The 14406-nt window shown below is 53.9% G+C and overlaps 2 protein-coding genes across 4 annotated transcripts in view; both read left to right on the top strand.

Annotated features, from left to right (window-relative positions):
* SLC35H1 (solute carrier family 35 member H1) overlaps window positions 1-6346 on the top strand; it is a 29602-nt gene extending 23256 nt beyond the window's left edge. The window contains exon 10 of the mRNA XM_086760415.1: window positions 5053-6346. Within this exon, the coding sequence (XP_086616541.1) occupies window positions 5053-5077 (25 nt within the window). The 3' untranslated portion in view covers window positions 5078-6346. The remainder of the gene's footprint in view (window positions 1-5052) is intronic.
* The window catches only part of CDH22 (cadherin 22), an 87621-nt gene continuing 78640 nt past the window's right edge, over window positions 5426-14406 (top strand). For 2 of the 3 annotated variants that reach the window (XM_086760413.1, XM_086760410.1), the window contains exons 1-2: window positions 5426-5553; window positions 7950-8223. The gene's annotated coding sequence lies outside the window, so the exon portion shown is untranslated. The remainder of the gene's footprint in view (window positions 5554-7949; window positions 8224-14406) is intronic. The other variant, XM_086760411.1, reaches the window with a different exon arrangement.

Genomic DNA, 14406 nt, shown 5'->3' with positions numbered 1-14406 from the left:
GATAAATTGCTGATCAAAGGGTGCACAGTGCCTCTGAATATTTAGTTGCAGGCAAGGCAGCCCAGCCCACTCGGGAAAGGGCTTTGTTCCTGATGAGCTGCTTGCCTGGCTCCGCTCTGCGGCAGCGAGCAGCTGGGGTGGGATGGGGTGCTGAGATCTGCACACCTTCAGGCCACAGAGAACTGGCGAAGGGTGGGGTGTACACCAGTGGGGAGGCTGTTCTTTGCAGCTCTGCTGAGGTCTGGATGTTAGCGGAGGGCTGCTGCAGAACCGAGTCACCAGCCTTGCGCAGGAAGAAGTCTCTCCAGCTGATGCAGAAGTGGCACCTGCCATCTTCAAGGTAAGGGTGCTGCCTGCCTCAGCATCACGCACTCCTTGCTGCTGCTCCTGCCCTTCCCTGCTGCTGCGGGGCAATTGAGCACATGGAGCCAGGCCAGGAACTGCAGCCTGTTTCCAGATCTCCTGGAAAAGCCAGGAAGAGGTGGGGAGGGTCCCAGCAGGTAAGAGGGAGCCTGCCTGGGACATTCATGGCCCTAAGGTGTCAAGATGCCCAAAGAAAAGCCTGTACTGCCTCTACAGCCAAGGACAGCACCTCCCAAGAGTCTGGGCACTGCAGCCTAGGAAGCGCTTTTGTCAGGTGGAAATGGAGGTGATGGGCAGCGCCTCGTTCCTTCAAAGGCCTCCTGTGCATGTAAAAATAGAACCAATTTTGCAATGCCTTGCTGATCCCTCTCACCTCCTTCCTTACCTGCAGGGGATGGAGGTTGATTCCAGATTCGCTGATAGCAAGGGTGCATAGAGGTCTGCATGAGAAAAAGCAAAGTACTGGACCTGGGGCTTTAGTTTTGGTTTGATTGTTTTGTGACTGATCATAATCTTGACTCTCTCTGCCTTGTTTTCTACCTCCTTCCCTGGTACAATCATTGTAGTCTCTTCACTTACCTAACAAGTCAAGCCCATCTCACAGGCGCTGAGTGTGAAAATGGGTTGAAAAGCCCAGGTTTTGTCTTTGCCATTACATCTAAATTGCAAGACTACCAGGACTGAGGGAGCAAGTTCTGATGCAGAAGCATGCATAAACTTTTGCTGAAGTAGAGACCCTCCTGTCTGTCCCGTTGCCTGTGGCTTCCATGGTCCGTGGGCATCAGGAGACCTTTCCCAGGCCTTCCTCTCCTTTCCACACCCAGGAAACGTCCTCCATCCCTGCTTACTTGCCCCAGCCTGCTCAGCACCCTGGCCTTTCTCTGGTGCTGTGTTGGTTCAGCCCATGAAGAAGCATAGAGCTGCTTTGCTTGTTGAGGTGCCTTTGGTGGAGGGTAAGTGAATTGGAATCGGCATGTGCTGGCTGAAAGTGCCCGCTTCTATCCAGTTGATGCAATGATGGGTCATTGATTGCTGTGCAGAAAAGTGGGGGCAGCTTACTTGGCACTGTTTTTTCACCATCTCTAGAGGAAAGAGAACTTTAAAAATCAGTTTGGAGTGTAGTTTAGTAGTGAATTTCAGCACTCCTGCCACTAGCAGCCGGGCCTTACTTCTCTGTTATTGGGCTTTACCCCTTGTATCCACGGCTTCTCTGCTGGCATCTCAGTGCAAGTGAAGCACTTGCCTGGCCTTGGGCTCCCATCCTGGCCTGGGCGGTCCGGAGCCAGCCACTCAGTGTCCGTTAGTCTGCCTTAGGGCAGAGACAAATTCCTTGAGCCCTGGTAGGGAAGAGGTGATGGCCTCTCTGTGCCACAGCACCCAGTTCTGTGCTTGCTGTGGGCATGAGGAGCCTGGCTCGGCCTCTGCAAAGTGCCTGACCCCACTGAGGGCACGCGCTTCCCACCTACCCTTACACCATGGGGGCGAGCACTCACTCTGCCCTCCCTGGGGAGGTTCTAGCAGGAGGAGCTGTGTTGCGGGCTCTCAAGGACAGAGATGCCAGCCTGGCTTCGGGCATGTGCCCCCCCCCCCCGGCCCCCCTTTCCTGGAGCCCCAGACACTGGCATTTGCGTGCCCCGCGCAGGCCTGCCAGGGAGAGGAGCCAAGCAGCAGCTGTTATCAGGCTCACACAGACCTTCCCGTCTGGCTGCTCTTCTGAGGAGTGATCCGTGCTCCCTGCAGGTGCCGGGCAGCCTCCCCCAGAGGTGCAGCCACGGCAGGAGCTGCAGCTGCGCTGTCTGCAGAGTCTTGGTGAGCAACAGCCTCAGCCCGCTCGCCTGAGCCAGGCTGGCGCGACCCCGGCCATGCCTGCAGCCCCTTTCCTCATCTCAGGTACACAGGGGAGCGTATGTGGAGGCTGGGATTTGAGTCAGCTCAGGCAGCTCGAGCTATGCTGTAGGAGGCTGGAAACACATAGCTCAGCCTGGGTCTGGGTCCAGAGCACTGGGGTGGGCTGCAACAAGAGGGTGCACAAGGCCCTTGACTCTCCTCCACTTCTCCCAGCTGCTGTGAGGCACAGTCCTCTCTGAGTCCTCTGCTCTGCCCTGCGGCGGTCTGCCAGGGCACGGCGCACTGGGGATCAGGGCTCTCCTGGCAGACGTGGTCAGTGTCCGCACTGCTGCTCTCTGTCCTCCCCACAGCCACGTGCAGTGTGCCGCTGGCAGCAGGTGAAAGCGAAGGGAGAGCTGCCTGCCTGCCTGGACGGAGCTCAGACTGAAGACCTTTCCTGTGGTGCTGTCAAGCTCTGTGACTGCAGAGCCTCTGAGACTGAGCCAGGACATGGTCGTCTCTCCTGTGTCTCCTGAAGCTATCTCTGGAGCTTCTGGGAAGGGCTGAGCTGGTGGGTGCCCACCACCCTCTTGTCAGTCCCTTTTGCGTAGCCTGGCCTGAGGCTTAGGCTCCCGTGCTGTGGCGATTGAGCTGGGCCCCAGCTGGCCACTGGCTGCAGATGCTTCTGCATGGCACAGGGCAAAGCAGCGGTTCCCGCGGGTGCCTGCTGCTTGCTCTGCCCCAGGCAGATGGCAACGGGTGCTGGCTCCTGGGGAGCTGTGCTGGGACACGTTCGCAGGCCTGAGATGGGAGTGTTTCTCCCTGATCGATGCAGTTTGTTTCAGAGGTGATGGAGCACTCACTGCAGGAGCAGACCGAAGCTGGTGGACACAGGAGCAACCAGGTTGGCGAAGCAAGACATTTTAAAATGCTTTAATTCCAGCTTTCTGCAGCCCGTGCCTTTCCAGGAGCTGCTCTCTGTTTTCAGTTAGCTTTGTAACTGCGTTAGATCCCAGTAAACGAGAGATTTCCAAGTATGTTGCAGGAGCCAACGCAGCTCTGGGCATCTTGGTCGTGTCCGTGGGGATAGGGCTGGTGGGTGCTGCTGGCACCGTGACACAGCTGCTCACACCTTGGCTTTGGGGATCCCCAGCACCTTCTCTGGGGAGACTGAGCCAGGGTTCTGGCGGCAGAGAGGGCAGTCCCCTGACTGCCACCTTGGAGAGCTGGACTCTGTTCTCATCCTGGATTGGGCACTCTTAGCACAGCTGTACACCCTCTGCGTGTGTTTCCAGCTCTTTTCCCACTGCGTCTATGCCACAGAGAGAAGACAAAGAACCATGAGGAGTCAAAAGAGGTAACAAAGCTGAGCACCCAGGACCACCAAGACCCACCGGCCTTCTCAGCCTGAGGTTCCCTTATCTTTCATGGTACTCCCTCATGCTCAGAGAGCTGCAAGTGTCAGAACCCACTTGCACCCAGCTTCCCTATCCTGGCCTGGCTCCTGTCCCGAATATATTTTTACCTTTTATAACTCTCAAAGGTTTTTTAATTTAATGAGTTATTTTTCTTTTTTCTTTCTTGCTCCTTATCACCTGAGTTGGATCCTCTCTGAGCAGCTGACAGCTCCAGGGACTACAAGTGAATAATTTAGGTCTGGTGGTGTATTTGAAGTTTAAGAGCAGGAAATGGCATGTGTACCCTGTTCCTCAGCCCTGCCCCAGGGCCATGGTGCAGGCTGCTGCTATTTCTCCAAAGGGAATTTCAAGCATTCCCTAAGGAGCCACACTCTGAACATTGCACGGCCCTACTCAGGCATGGCCTTCCAGATCCTGGCAGCCTGGAGGCCAAGGCTCCCACAGCCCCACAGAGGCAATGGGCTTGTTTTCACCCAGCTCCCTTACAGCTGCTGCTCTGGAAGGAGGCAGCTGCCCAGCACCAGCACCGGAGGGTCGCTGTGCGCGCCATTGACGGAACCGCAGCACTGTGCCTGTGTGAGGCCCAGGGCCAGGAGGGGTTAAATGCCAAACTGGTGTGTGTCTTGGCAGCTCTGAGGCATAGTGAGGAAGGCTATGGGCGAACATGACTTAGGGCTGGCTGCTGCTGGGCAAAAGTGGGTGCCTCTGGGACCGCCAGCCTGTTGTCTCAGATACTGATGGAGAAAGGAGGGACTTGCAGTGTGCTGAGGAATGGCAATGCAGAGCTTTTTTGGCTGGCTTGCTCATCTTTGCTGAGCGTAGAGCACGCCGCTGCTTGACTCTCCCAGGGTGCACTGAACTGCACGGGGCCCGGGAGCAGATGAGACTTCCCTCCCGTGTCCCAGGGGCTGCGTGCTGCCCTCAGTGGTCTCTGTGATCTGTGCTTGCGCCGTGTCAAGTGTGCTAGTTCTCAGGACAGGGGGCACAGAAAGATACTCCAGGAAATTATTTTTCACCCCCAGCAATTCACTGTTCAGAAAGCTAAGTCACTGTCGTCAGGGCTGCTTCAGCAGCAGTCTCAATAGAGACAATCATCTCCTCATACGTGTACTTCTCTTTGCAGGGTGGCTCTGACAAAATTTAAGTATGAACTTCAGTGGTTTCCAGGAGCTCTTGGAAGAACTAACAAGCATATCACAGGGTCCAGCATTAAATCCTTCCCTGCTGGGATGCAGTAGAGAACGGAAACTGTCAGGCAGTTTGAGATCCACTTAACAGCAATTAGTGCAAATGAAAGAAGCACTAACTCGAAAGCCCCAGTCTCTGTGCCTTGGGTGGGAGGAGGAAAGGAATGTGTAAGAGAAAATGTAAACCTGACAAAATGTGTCTGTGTATCCCACAAAACAATGAATCATTTTAACATTTCCAATCCTTTTTCACACAGGCAGAAACAGTCGATCAATATGTGACAGAATTAAAGACCTGCAGTAAAACCTTGGAGCTGAGTATCTGTGAGAATTGTGAACACCAAGTAATCTGCAGAATTCTGCATACAGGATAAAAGGAACAGCAAGTGTGTGTACAAAAGCCGAAAGGCGCAACAGCAGAAGTCTGCTGGGCAAGAGGACTCCTCTGCCCACCCAGAGGAGCACCCATCAGAGAGAAGAAGTGATCACTGGCAACGGATATGGAGCATCTACAGAAAGTAGGAGTATTTCCCAGAAAACTCAAAGTTACAACAACTATGGCCCTAAATCACATCCTTGTGAAAGCCTGCAAAATGTGATTCAGAATGTGTGTTCATAAAAGCTGCAGCCATAGCCATGGGCTCTGGAGGACTTTTGGCCACTCATAGACTTCACCCTGTGAAGTAGTGAAAACAGCCAAGAGATGTCATTCTGTGATTCTATGCTACAGCTAACCTCAAGACCAAGACAATTTCAAGGTAGGTTAGTAGGACGGTGTCCCTAGAAAAAGGAAAGGCAGGCGTACAACAGCTAAACAGGTGAATATTTAGGTGCACAAAAGGGCATGACGGACTATGTTTGAATCTATTCTAAAAATACCTACACTGGGCCATTTGAAAAGTAGTAGGGAAGACAAAATTGCAGAGTTTGGAAATACTAACATTTTTAGAAAGTTGGGATCATTCTCTGGATCCTGGTAACTGAGTGAGCACAGGAGCTCAACATGGTGCACTTACATGTCTTTTGAGAGGGTCAGATTCCTGCAGCTGCACTTTGGAAAAGCTGTAGAAGCTTATCATATATACAGAGAAGCCTGCTACTGGCAACAGCAGAACAATAAATGGCACAAGGAAAGCCTAACTCTTAAAGAGAACTCAGTATAACAGGGGCTGTCAGGCGGATGAGGGAAGCCGGGGGATTGATATTGATTGGATATTGTCTTTTAAAAGCAGTGGATCTAATAGTAGTGGTGGCTGAGCAGGACTTGAGTCAGAGGGGACTGGGCATAATGAAAAATAAGCAGAGCTGAGTCCGATGCTGCAGCTTCCAGACATAGGAGCTGGACAGGGCTTCCTTTCCCTTCCGTTTAGCAGGGCTTTGCTGGTCCCTCCCAACCACATGATGGTGGCCTTCCCAGTGCAGAGCACACATCCTTCAGAGCGGTGCACTCAGCACTAGCGTACTCAGAAGTGGTCGGATCACTCTGCCTTTCTTGGCTGTGAGTCCAAAGACCATCCTAGTACCAGCAATAAACAGCTATTTTCCAGCTTACATCCTCTCCACAGCTTTTTTTTTCAGCCAGATTGTGGCTTTCACTGCACCAGTTTTCCTACCATTGTTATGGGAAGATTATGATTGCTTTGAGCCCTGTTTCTCTCTGCTCTTGGCTGATGTCAGGGCCACAGAAGAGTGTGTGAGTGTGTGTATGTGAGAGAGAGTAAGTGTGCATGCATGTGTGTCTACGGCCCTGTTCAACATCTTTGTCGGCGACATGGACAGTGGGATAGAGTGCACCCTCAGCAAGTTCGCCGATGACACCAAGCTGTGTGGTGCCGTCGACTCGCTGGAAGGGAGGGATGCCATCCAGAGGGACCTGGACAGGCTGGAGAGGTGGGCCCGTGCCAACCTCATGAAGTTCAACCAGGCCAAGTGCAAGGTCCTGCATCTGGGTCGTGGCAATCCCAAGCACAAATACAGGCTGGGCGGGGATTGGATCGAGAGCAGCCCTGAGGAGAAGGACCTGGGAGTGTTGGTAGACGAGAGGTTCAACATGAGCAGGCAATGCGCCCTTGCGGCCCAGAAGGCCAACCGCATCCTGGGCTGCATCAAGAGGAGCGTGGCCAGCAGGTCGAGGGAGGTGATTCTGCCCCTCTACTCTGCCCTGGTGAGACCCCACCTGGAGTACTGCGTCCAGTTCTGGAGTCCCCAACACAAGAAGGACATGGACCAGTTGGAAAGGGTCCAGAGGAGGGCCACAAAGATGATCAGAGGGCTGGAGCACCTCTCCTATGAGGACAGGCTGAGAGAGTTGGGGCTGTTCAGCCTGGAGAAGAGGAGGCTCCGGGGAGACCTGATAGCGGTCTTCCAATACCTCAAGGGGGCCTACAGGAAAGATGGGGAGAAGCTGTTCAGTAGGGCCTGTTGTGATAGAACAAGGGGTAATGGGTTTAAATTAGAAGGAGGTAGGTTTAGATTAGATATTAGAAAAAAATTTTTTACAATGAGAGTTGTAGAGCACTGGAACAGGTTGCCCAGAGAGGTGGTGGATGCCCCATCCCTGGAATCGTTCAAGGCCAGGCTGGATGAGGCTCTGAGCAACCTGATCTGGTCAGGGATGTCCCTGCTTCTTGCAGGGGGGTTGGACTAGATGACCGTTGAAGGTCCCTTCCAACTCTAACTATTCTATGATTCTATGATTCTACTAGGGAGAGAATGACAAAAGGAGGCTGTGTCATGCTCCTCCTGCCAATTAGCCCCGTCCTAAGCTTTCCATCTAGCTGAGACCCTTGGATGCAGCCCAGACCTCATAGCCCGAACCTCTGCCTTCCCTCTGTTTTCTCTCTTCTGGTTTGCTATATTGCGTATCTAGGGCATAGCTTCAGTTACCCACTCTCTTGCAACACCTGGGTGGTGAGCCGTGCATCTAGCTCTGAATGAGTGCCTGTGCCGCCGACGGAAGGGCATTGTGTGAACATGTCCCACGGCAGAGGGTCATTCTCCATGGCTCACCTCTCAGTCACACTGTCTGCCTGCCCACTAACAGAGCCAAACACTTGCCATTGGGCTTTCTTCAGGCCATGGTCTGGGACTGGACCAGCAAGGCAAATGCTGAGTGACTGCTACAAATAACTGCCCCAATCATTAATTTTTTTAGGCTGAGTGGCAGCATTTCATGCTGGGCACAACCAGCAGCAGAGATGAAAGCTCAAAGCCAACTAGGCATCACAGAGCCAGTACAAATGTTATTTATTAAAAAAATGCCTGGATTGCAGCGGAAGCAGAAAGATGCATCTTGAAAGGAACCTTTAACGCCTGTGAGTGAAAAGCAACAAGGGCTGGGAAGCAAAGGGAGCTGCCAGAGGCAGCAGCTAATGGACCTGGTCCTGGGGTGAGCTGGCAGCAGGGAGCATGTGGCTGGGAGCCAAAGGGTAAGTTGTGCTGCTTCATCTGTAGCCGTAAAAGCAAGAGCTGAGTGAAGGGGCTGTCCAAGCTGAGCTGAGAGGCAAGAAGGTGCTGCTGGGGAAGGGGATATCCCCAGGCTCTTGCAGGGAACTGCTGTTCTTTACTATGGTCCGTGCAGAAAAACTAATAACCTTCAGCAGGGCGCATTGCATCTCTGCACCCTCCAGCACTGGAGCAGGGACTCCAGCTCTCACCTTGTGGTCCAGGTCCAGCGCCTCAGCTGCTGAGCTCCTCTGAGCAGTCTGCCCATCCATCCCTTCCCAGTGTGTCAGCACAGCCATGCCAGGCAGGCTCCAAGCCCTCCTTCCCCTGTCACTGCAAATAGCCCTGCCCCGTGCAAGGACAAGTTTCCAGCTTCAGACAGCGAACCAGTCCCTTTCCTCCAGCAGTACATGCTCTGGCTAGGCTTAGGATACTTACGGGGGTGAGCACCACACAGGGCACTGTTACCTTCTTCCACAACACCTCCCTGGCCTCTGGCCTTGCATTTTCCCTTGCTAGCCCCCCCGGCTGCACAGCAGCCTGTGCTGTCATGCCAGCCTCTCAGCTGGGGGGTACCACACACGCATCCCTGTCCCCAGCCCCAGAGTCCCTCTGAGCAGCAGAATCTGCTGCATTAGGTCGATTTCAAGAGCTGCTCCAGGTCAGTTAGCAATTACCTGCACCAGATATGCACTTGGAAAGGAGCTTCTGATCTCTTCAATGCACTCGTTTTCCTCTTTCCATTTCAAATTCGCCTCACTGGAAATAGACACTTCAGCCTCTTTTACAGGCCATGGTAAATTAGGATTTCATCCAGTTCTGTTGGTTTTGCTGATAGAGATGTTTTTCCCTACAGAGGCGATGCCACAGCCAATCTGAGGTGCGTCCAGACCCCCTCCATTCAGACTCTTGCAGCTGAGCCTGCAGGTGATGTCGCGGTACACAGAGTCTTTCTGCACAGACCGCAGACCGCTGGCCCTAGTGCGTGCAGAGGAGCCTCGCCTGGGATGGGCACCCTGGTGCCAAAGCTCTTGTTGACAATTCAGACTGGTGCCCCATGTTGTTGAGACACAGTTAGTGAGCGAAGGCATTCCCTCCCGTAAAAAGTCAGCTGCAGTGTACATTTCCCATCTGCGTACTCTAGTCTTGTCCTGGAAGGAAAAGGACTGGAAAGAAGGAAAGCCAGTGTCTTTGCATCTGTCCTTATCCTTGTGCTGAAACCTGACTGCCAACAACTTGTGACAAAGATGTTTTCCACAGTGACGTTCTTCGTGCTGGGCTCTTTCAACGTAGCACTGATCACACTGTGGGAATGATCCAGCTGGTTCGTTCTGCTGCTCAGCTGAGGAAGACACGTTCTCCTGCTAGTACCCAAGGACATGCTCCCGAGGGAAGGGAGCTGCACTGCGACCTTGCAGCTGGTGCACCTGTGGCAGTCTGCGGGGCCGGCGCAGAGCTGTCCCTCGCGCGCCCCTCCGTAGGCTCAGCGGGGAGCAGCCAGGGCCAGCTGTCTGCAGGCCACAGGCTGCTGGGGAAGGGGCCTGACAGTTTGCTGCTTGCCTCCTCACAGGGCTCTTGGGGCCCGATGTGGCCCCTATCCCAAACCAGTCATTCAGTGCTCAGAGGCAAAAGCAATTTTACATAAAGTTCAATTAAATATTTGCTTTATAATTGCGCAACAAATTATTCATAAAGGCATTGGAATCTAATCACAAGGCTGACACTGTGGAGTCTGCAAATTACAGAGTACTTGGGGAGAATAAAGATGGGGGAGCTGCCAGGCTCTGGTGACAGGCAGTGCCTAAATGTGTGGGACAGGGGGAATGCTCCCAAGAAAAGACTCTAAGCAGCACCAAAGAGCCTCAGCAAGGCAGGGCCGTTTGGCTGTCAGGAGTAAGTGGGGTGGCATGTGAGAAATGGCTCTGGGCAATAGATTGGGGGGTTTGGCCCGTGTGTGCCTAGCAAACTTCGGCCAGCGCTGGACTGTGCCCGTCCCAAGCATGTTGCGCCAGCTCCAGCATCGTGTAGGCACGCTCTGAGATGTGCTAAGGAGTGGCCCCGACTCTGCAGGACCTGTGTGAGCACAGAATTCTGCCTTCAGCTCTTGCCCCTGTCTCCAGTAGGAATCACATTGGCGGGCCTTTTAGGGGGTGCAGAGGTCTCTCCCAGGCCATGGGGTATGAAGAAAGTAATGTGGTGCAACCAGCCTGTGAGGTCCATCTTTCTATGCAAGAACAGCATACAGGAAGAGGCAGGAGGCAATCTGGGCACGTAGTGTGGCATCCCGCATTGCAGCTCCCGGGAAATAGGCAGTGGGAGGCAAGGACGTGCTGCTTGCAAGAGGTGGTTGCTAAGCACAGGAGGAGCAAATGTGACCACCCAGGGACCCTCTGCAGGGAGTTTGGCAGGGGGACTTGCTTCCACACAGCTTTTGTGGCATCCTGAGCTGCAGCTCTGGGAGCAAAGCCCTCTCTGCCAGCCCTAACACCCAGTGTTCAGCTCCTTTCAGGGGTGACCTTGGAGGGCACCAGATTGAGTCCCACACCCCATGAAGAACGAGACTGATGGGACTGAGCTGTGTGAACCTGTGTTTGTTCTGCTTAGATGAGGCAGGGTGAGGTCAGAGAATGAAAACAGGTCTGCTGGGTTGATGCTGAGCCCAGCTGCTACTGCAGCCAAATACTGCTTTGCCTAGTGAGCACCTATCCATCCCAGATTCTGTCCCCTGCTGTCATCCTGGGCCGTGGGCTGCCCCTGTCCCACCAGGGAGAAGCCCTGCAGGGCACCCAGCATTGGGTAGGCTCTGACTGACAGAGGAGCTGGGTCCTGGACAGAGAGCTGGACTGGAGATGGATTGCCTGCCAGCCAAATGCGGACATTAGACAGGGAGTTAGATTAATGGGAGCTGGCTCTGCCAACAGAGACGTGAGTCACAGCGCTTGTCCTGTGCTGAATCTGTTTCTCCAATAGGGAAGAAGTAAAAGGATTTAGTGAAATTAATCTCTTGTAGAGTTGTGAGACTAAGCAGGATTCATGGGCTTCTCGGCAACAAACTTCCAAGTAAGCAGGCAGCACTTTGACTTGCTCCATGTGACACAGCACAGATCTGTACAGGTAACTCTGGAATTCCCTGCCACTGGTCACAGGTAAGATCAACCATATTTCCATGCTCACACATGAAGCAAAACACAGGCTGTACAGAAGCACCCAGAAAGCAGTGGCTTGAGACCACTTCTTCCCTGAATTTTCCTGAAGTCATTGTCTGCAGCTGCTCTACCCCAAACAATGCTGGGCCCTGCACAGAATACATGAGAAAGTGGTAGGAAAGAACTCCTTTCGGCAGCTGAGAGGGGTTGGTGACACATCACCTGAGAGAGCTTGCCAGGTCTCTGCCATCTTTGCATGAAGAAGGAGCAGGGAGCAGGACCAGAGAAGAGCCAGAGCATCTTTCCCAGTGTGATGAATCGGTTTGTGATACAGCAGGAATAGCAAACCTGATGGGAGCTCCCTAGCATGGGAGCGGATCAGTCATAGCTGCTTTTTGGCAGGAAGTGATGGGGAGCTCTCGGAAACCCCTATGTCTGTCCCTCCCAGCACCAAACTTGCCAGGGAGGAGAATGAGGCCAGGAAGAGGAAATCTTGGTGAACAGTTTTTAATGTTGTGTTTACAGGAACTGTGGTGAGAGAACCTCAGTGCTACTGCACCAGGGAGATTTTCTTGGAGAAGGCAAATTTCCATCCCATGTTAGGAGTCCTGTTTCTTTCTGATATTTCTTTAGTTGTTCCTGCCATGGCTCTTCAGTCTGAGCAGTTTTACAAATGTGTTGTGGAGATGAAAGCACCAGGAAAAGCTGCTCAGGATCAAGTTGGAAAAACTTTTAGCTTTCAACTCCTTACAGACAAAGGCACTCTGGACGGGGGGGGGGGGAGAAGGGGGAGGAGAAAAAAGGAAGAGGAAGGAGCAAAAAGAGAATAGATGAGTGAAAGGGACAGAGCAGAGAAGACAAATCACAACAAGAAAAGGAACAAGTCACTATCAGAAAGAAAGGTAGACATAGGGAGAGAACAAAGCAAACGGGCCTGGAGCTCAATGCGATGGGGCGAGTGAATCAGAATAAGGGAAGAGTGTTGCAGGTAGGGGAGAGCCAAGAAATACAAAGAAGCTATTTGAATGCTGGGATAAAGCAATGATAGGAATAAGAGGAAAGGAGAAGCCAGATGAGGACTAAATTCCCATGGAGATAAAGGGGATGGCAGCAAAGTCAAAGGATAACCCATCCATCCTTCTGCCACTGAGAATACAAGACACGACATGAAAGTGGCTTGTCGACTTCTGAGAGAGGCTGCGGGACAGACCTGTGGAGGCTGAGTTCAGTGTTCGCCTGCGTGGGGAGCCACGCTGCCAAAGGGAGGGATCATGTCACGGGTGGTCCTTGTGCTCCTGCTTTGCATCCTCCATCATCCCTTCCCCACAGTGCTCTCTGGGGCTCGTTTGGCAGCTGGGCTGGGGCAGGCCTGGATGGCCTTATCAGCACCTGGCAGGGCAGCAGCAAGAGGGCATGGAGCAGCTGTGACACGGAGTGGGGGGGGGGGTGGCAGGAGAGACAAACCTTCCCTGGCTCCAGGGCAAGGGGTTCTAACAAAAACAGACTGGAAAGAGGCACAACTACGGACAAGTGCTGGAGCCATCCCCACCCAGTCTCACACCAGCTTATTGGATGCTTTCTGCCAAGCGGGCTCAGCTCCATCCGCGCTGCCACTGCACTGTGAGAGGCAGCCTTTGGCTGTCCCTGGGAAAGGATCTGGGTGGGTCCCAGTGCCGGAGTCAATGGCAGCACAGGAGCCTAGCGGCTGTCCTAGGGTTAGACTGGCTTTGAGCAAGGTCTCTGTTTGCAGACACTGTCAGCAGTGGAGCATCAGGCACAAGTGGGATCTACTTTGGCAGCAGTGCTTCAGCTGGGAGGCTTCTCACTCTCATACTGGGACTGAGGATGTTTCTAGATGCTTCCATGCCTGAAGGGGCTGGTATGGAGCATTTCCTAGGTCTTCTTCAGGGCCCCATTGGCCTTTGAGGATGGGAGTGAAGCAGTAGTATGAGGATGGGAAGCCTTGTGCCAGCCAGTGTGAAGGTGGGGAGGACAGCTGCCTGAGCCTGCTGCTGGATCTGTGCCCTGCTCGTCTTTGTCCCAGAAAGGAGGAGTCACTTCTGGACACATGCTGTGGTTATAAACCACTCTCTTTTGCTATCCATCCACCTCTCCCTGACCTGCAGGCCCCCTGCCTGTGCAGGGAGCAGGGTTACCACTGTTTCTTGGGCCGTATTGGCCAAGCAGAGGATTTGTTTGCTTTGTGCAAGGCGTTGCACACCTGGAGCAACCGAGCATTCCCTTCTCTGATGGTCCCTCCTATTCCTTCCAGGGCCACACTCCAAGGCCCAGTACAAAGGCTTGCTGTGGAAGCAGGACAGCATTTTCTCCAGGTAAGACGTGAGACTCTGGAGAGTGGAGACTGGAAAATGTCCCACTGGAGGCCATTTGCCTGAGTTGTGGCTAAAGCCTGACTTGCATGATCAAATTTATCTGTCCCAAAATGATTTTGCAGCTTCACCAGCCTTGAGCTTCTTCTCTGCTTCCACCTTCCACGTGTCCTGATAATGCCCAGAGTGGTCTGTAAACCCGGCACTCCGCTGCGGATCCTGCTGGCATGTGACTCTGCTGCAGGCTGCTCTGCAGCCATTCCTGTCCCTGCGACCCCAGAGTGCTGCTGGGCCTGGATGGTGCCCGCCATGGTTCAAGCAGGGCTCTGGAGGAGGCACCTGAGGATGCCAGCTGCCATGGTGGCCCAGGTGCACATCAGCAGGGGGTCTGCCAGCCCCAGCCCCAGCCCCAGCGGCGCCCACAGCCCCTGCTGCAGCCCCTGCCAAACTGCTGCTGGGTTGTCGCAATCTGGCCTTATTCAAGGGCTGGGGAAGGGTGGACTGGGGTCTCCCTGACGTGCCGGATGCCCTGACACTCCGGCCCAGTGCTGTGCTCCCAGGTGCAGAATTTGTGCGTTCGCAGCCGCAGGCACCACTGGCGTCGGTGCTCGGAGGGGCCAGGCCTGAGCCGGCGGAGGCCTGAGTCTGCCCGGTCCCCAGCACGGCGGCTCGCTCCCTGCCTCCAGCGGGT

Source organism: Chlamydotis macqueenii, chromosome 16 (genome assembly GCF_036417535.1).
Source record: "Chlamydotis macqueenii isolate bChlMac1 chromosome 16, bChlMac1.mat, whole genome shotgun sequence".
NCBI lineage: Eukaryota > Metazoa > Chordata > Aves > Otidiformes > Otididae > Chlamydotis > Chlamydotis macqueenii.
Note: the sequence above shows the minus strand (reverse complement) of the source record. Positions and strands in the feature narration are given on the sequence as shown.